General features: G+C 36.6%; 1 protein-coding gene across 1 annotated transcript in view; it reads left to right on the top strand.

The window, feature by feature from the left end:
* LOC107752793 (14-3-3 protein zeta/delta-like) overlaps positions 1–5,136 on the top strand; it is a 14,383-nt gene that overhangs the window by 1,702 nt on the left and 7,545 nt on the right. The window contains exon 2 of the mRNA XM_016568857.1: positions 1,868–2,259. Coding sequence (XP_016424343.1) covers positions 1,966–2,259 — 294 coding nt within the window. The 5' untranslated portion in view covers positions 1,868–1,965. The remainder of the gene's footprint in view (positions 1–1,867; positions 2,260–5,136) is intronic.

Below are 5,136 nucleotides of genomic sequence, written 5' to 3'. Positions count from 1 at the left end.
TTGACGTCAAGATCGACTCGAACTAGACGTCAATTAATGCACGCGTGTCACCTGATCCACAGATGCACATTTTAATCGCTACATGCACAAATCATGATACTTTAATACAAACTATAACATTTGTATTCATAAATATGTCTCTATTTGAACAAAATGCTGCACATTAATGTCATTCTTAACTCTGCAGACACCGGTTGAAAAGCTGGGCCTTGTTCGTTGGTAGTTGTGTGTGTGTGGGACGTGAAATGCTGTAAACTGCGAAAATGAAGTCTCAAAATCCAAATGAACCGAACAAGATCGACTCGAACTAGACATCAATTAATGCACGCGTGTGACCTGATCCACATATGCACAGATTCCTTTTTGCATGTGCAATTTATGATATATTAATGCAGAACAGAACATTTTTATTTGCAAACATCTCTTTATTTGTACAAATCGCTGCACAATCATTTAATCCCGAATTACACAGACTCAAATTGAAAGGCATTTGTTTGTGGTTAGTAAGATACATGTATAAAATGTATGCAGTGCATGGATAATTGTGCGTGCATCTATTAATCATTTAGAGTCTAATATCATCCCATACACACGGAACGGTGGTAGGGATTTTGAGTCATTTCAGTGATTCGAATCTTTTGAATCATTTACCAAAAAGATTTGTTCACGTGACTCCTTCTAATCGTTACGCCAGTAGGTGGCGACAAATTTGCATTTTAATATGAACGATTCATTGCATCATTCTATTAACTGGTTATTTTCGTTCAATAGCGAGATATTCCAGTTCATTTATGACAAGACATCACTCTTAGAGATCCTCAAGGGTTAAAAACATTGATTCGTTCAGTAAATGGTGTTTTTGTTGATGAAATGCTCCACAACTTGCATTCAAATGCTTGTGCTAAAATCAGCCTTTGAAGTCACGAAATAGCCACATGCTTCAAAAGGAAGAATCGTCAATGTATGGTAGTGAACAGAATGATTGGTTCGCATAAATGATTCGTGACCACTATTCTCTAATCCAGCGGTTCCCAAACTGGGGTGCGCGCAATGCTTTTGATGATCTGTGTGCTTTTTTTGAAGGGGCAAGTGCTGGATTTCATTGATTAATATTGACTCCGTATGATTGTGATCGGAGTATTGAACTGCAGTGTCATATTTTGTGTATTTAAGAAGACGTTAAAACAATGGGTCCACTTTGAAGATATGCACGTTTTAGTGAACAGGGCAGGGCTGTACAGATCGCACTGACACACACACACACACCCTTATCCGTGTCTCCGTGTTGCCTACCTAGATTAGGTAGGCAAAATGCTGTTTTGGTAGGCAACTCACTAGGTTCTAAGACGAATTTTAGTCCGTGTGTAGCGAATGAAAGTGTAAGATTCACACGGAAGGGCTTCTCTAACGGTGGTATGGATTTTGAGTCATTTCAGTGATTCGAATCTTTTGAATCATTCACCAAAAAGATTCGTTCGCTGATTCGTTCAGTGACTCTTTCTAATCGTTACGCCAGTAGGTGGCGACAAATTTGTCTTTTGATATGAAAGATTCATTGAATCATTCTATTAACCAGTTTTGTTCGTTCAAGAGTAAGATATCCCAGCTCATTTATGACGAGATCCGCAGAGTTCACAATCAAATTGTGTTTTTGTTGATGAAATGCTCCACTTGTATTCAAATGCTTGTGCTAAAATCTAAAATGCTAAAAAGTCTTTGAAGCCATAAAAGTAGCCACACGTTGCATCAATGTATAGTCACTAATGTATGGTAGTGAACAGAATGATTTTTTCGCATAAATGATTCATGACCACTATTCTCTAATCAATATATGGAGTTTGATTGAGTCATAATCTTTCCTCCTCAGCCTCTCCAGGGATTAAGCAGTGGTTTATTCCCCTCCATTGATCAGTCGAGTGTCCCATAGACCTAGAAACACTCACAGACTTAAAGAAAAGCAGCAGGATGGACAGAGCAGAGCTCATCCAGAAGGCGAAGCTGGCCGAGCAGGCCGAGCGCTATGATGATATGGCGACCTGTATGAAGTCGGTGACTGAAGCTGGGTCTGAGTTGTCTAATGAGGAGAGAAATCTGCTATCTGTCGCCTATAAGAATGTGGTGGGCGCCCGGAGGTCTGCCTGGAGGGTCATCTCCAGCATCGAGCAGAAGACCGAAGGAAACGACAAGAAACTGCACATGGTGAAGGAATACCGGGAGAAAGTGGAGTCTGAACTGCGGGATATCTGCAACGATGTGTTGGTGAGTTTACACATTCATACAATGTAAAAGAATTGTATAAAATATTTAGATAAAATTATTTGAATTAGCAATGGATGAAGAGGAAGAAAGAAAATAACAGTCACAATTAAGAACAGAAATGTCTGTGACAGGGCTACACAGTTAATCGAAATAAAACCAAATCTGTGATATGGCTTAAGCCCGATTCGGACGGCAATTGTTTCTCATATGGATGTCTGTAAAAATACATTTACATATCACCTCAGTGATAAAACTCATGGATTCGGATGGCGATTTATTCACAGTGGAGGAGCGAGTTCTGTGATCCTACGAATCCGGGAACGAACTGCTCATGTGACCAGTCACATGATTGTCTGCTGTAAATAAAATTTATTTTATTTACAAATTGATACTTATTATTGTGTAAAATATATTTTAAAAATTCTTCTTATTATATAAAATGTATAATTATTCCAAGCATATTTTATAATATATAATCCTATTTATTATTTGATTATTTAAATCTCCTGTTTAAAAATAGGAAAATAGACGCGCTATAATTGTATATAATTATACGCGATAAAGTTATGTATATATTGCTGTGGTGGAGCAGTTATGAAGTATTTTTCTTTTCAATACTTTCCAGCATTTCGAAAATAAATATGTATGCAAATTACACCGAAGTACAACAGTTAGCCTACCGTACGGTGTTCGGGAGTGCAAGGGTTTAAACACTGAATTTTGAATTGATTTCTTCTTGTAAACTCAGAGATGTGGATTCGGACGGCAATTAAATTACCACACGACCTTGGTGTTTGTCAAAAAACAGTAGGTAATTTGGCCAGGGATTTTTACGGGGGTGGTGAGAGATATACACCGACATTCTGTATTCAAACGGCAATTAAATCACCGACTACCCCCTGTAAATGGTGAAAATCACTTACGTCCCCATGAGAAACAATTAGGGATGTAACGATTAACTGCGAGCCGGTTGAAAATCGATTAAAATATGTGATGATTCAAATCGGTTGAGATGCCAAACAAATCGCGATTCAATTAGGGGTAGGAGTTTATATGAATGTATGTCTGAGGGGAACTATGTAGTTTTTATATTTATTACATAAAGCCTAGCCTAATTAATTAACATGACACGACTAAGAGAGTGCAGTTTTCCCCGAAAATCGGTACGATTGTAAATTCGACATTGATTTTAAACAAGACTTCAAACGAGTAGTTAATATTAAGTGACTTAGGGCATATATTTTAGTACAATAATGTCAATGTGAAATTTAGCAGCAGAAATGTCGCGCATCTCTGAGCAACACAGCGCGTCAGCGGTGTTTCGTTAGGCTACTGAATGCTAAACCAATCGCGATTCATTTAGGGGCAGGAGTTTATGTAAATGTATGTCTGAGGGGAACTTACTGTCTTTAGAAAAGTTTAGATGGTATTTTTTCTTTACTTCTTGCCTCTGGATAATGCATATTAAAGTTCATATGTGCAGCCTGCTTTGTTTACAGCGGAAACCAAGGAAACGCTTTAAGCGCCACTTGCTGGCAGAGAGTGAATCTGCGTCTCATTCAGCTCAGCTTTCATGCAGATATTTTTTATGTATAGTTTCACAAAACTGAAGTCATCATTCTGTTTTTGCTTCAGATTTCGAAATTATACAACCTAACTTAGATTAAAAACTGTTCATGTTGCATGTATGCAGCATCTTTGCTTGGATTATGATTAAAATGCAGTGGTTGCCTCTAATTTTAAATGGAATTTTATTTGTGTTATTTATTTGATTTGGGGCTTGTTTTAAAATTTCAATTTAGTTTTGTTATTTACATTTACATTAGCCTATATTTAAATTTAGTTATTTAGCAGACGCTTTTATCCAAAGCGACTTTCAAATGAGGACAATAAAAGCAATCAAAACCAACAAAAGAGAAATGCAAGTGCTATATTAGTATATTATTATAGTGTTATATTTCAATTTCACAAAGAAACCTGCAGCATTTTGTCCAAGCAAAAATAAAAGGACATTTAATTTATAATTTGTCTTAAATCTCATTTTGTAAAAAAAAAAAAATTGTGAATCAAATCGAATCGTGAAATCAAAATCGTGAATCAAATCGAATCGGGAGTTGAGTGAATCGTTACATCCCTAGAAACAATTACCGTCCGAATCGGGCTTTAGTGTGGTTTATCAATGAATTAAATAAATACATTACTGTTTTAGAGCGAAGCATGGCACTGTTCATTTTCACACAAGCATCTCATGAGCTGGTGTTTTCAGCAGGAAATCTCTGCATGTGCTCTCTGTTTGGGTCATTTATATTGTGCTTTTTGGAACGCAGTGTGCCATCTTCCCTAATAATGTTTGGCAAGTGCTTGTAAAACGGCTGTTGTGAACAAAAGAGAGGCTTCAAGGGCTTCTGGCAGTGTTTTGCCAAAATAACAGCTTGATGGTTTAATAATATTAATAATGTTCCTGTGGCTCAGTGGTAGAGCATTGTGTTAACAGCGCAAAAGGTCGTGGGTTCGATTCCCAGGGAACACACATACTGGTAAAAAATGTATAGCCTGAATGCACAGTAAGTCGCTTTGGATAAAAGCGTCTGCTAAATGCATAAATTATTAAATAAATTATTAATTATTAAATTATAATAAAAAAAGTAATTTATAGTAATAATATTTATTTTATATGATTATGTAACCACATTTTTTGGCCATATTGTGCAGCCCTACACAGTAAACCTTTAGTTGCAATCACAATTAAGTTGGGTGTCATTTTTTTTTTTTTCGATACCGGTGCCAAATCGATACTTTTAAAACGGTTCCGGTGCCTAAACGGTGCCTGAACCGATACTTATTAAAAAATAAATAAATAAAAAATCCCCCCAAAAA

Source organism: Sinocyclocheilus rhinocerous, unplaced genomic scaffold (genome assembly GCF_001515625.1).
Source record: "Sinocyclocheilus rhinocerous isolate Xijiao unplaced genomic scaffold, SAMN03320098_v1.1 scaffold61, whole genome shotgun sequence".
NCBI classification, from domain to species: Eukaryota; Metazoa; Chordata; class Actinopteri; order Cypriniformes; family Cyprinidae; genus Sinocyclocheilus; species Sinocyclocheilus rhinocerous.
Note: the sequence above shows the minus strand (reverse complement) of the source record. Positions and strands in the feature narration are given on the sequence as shown.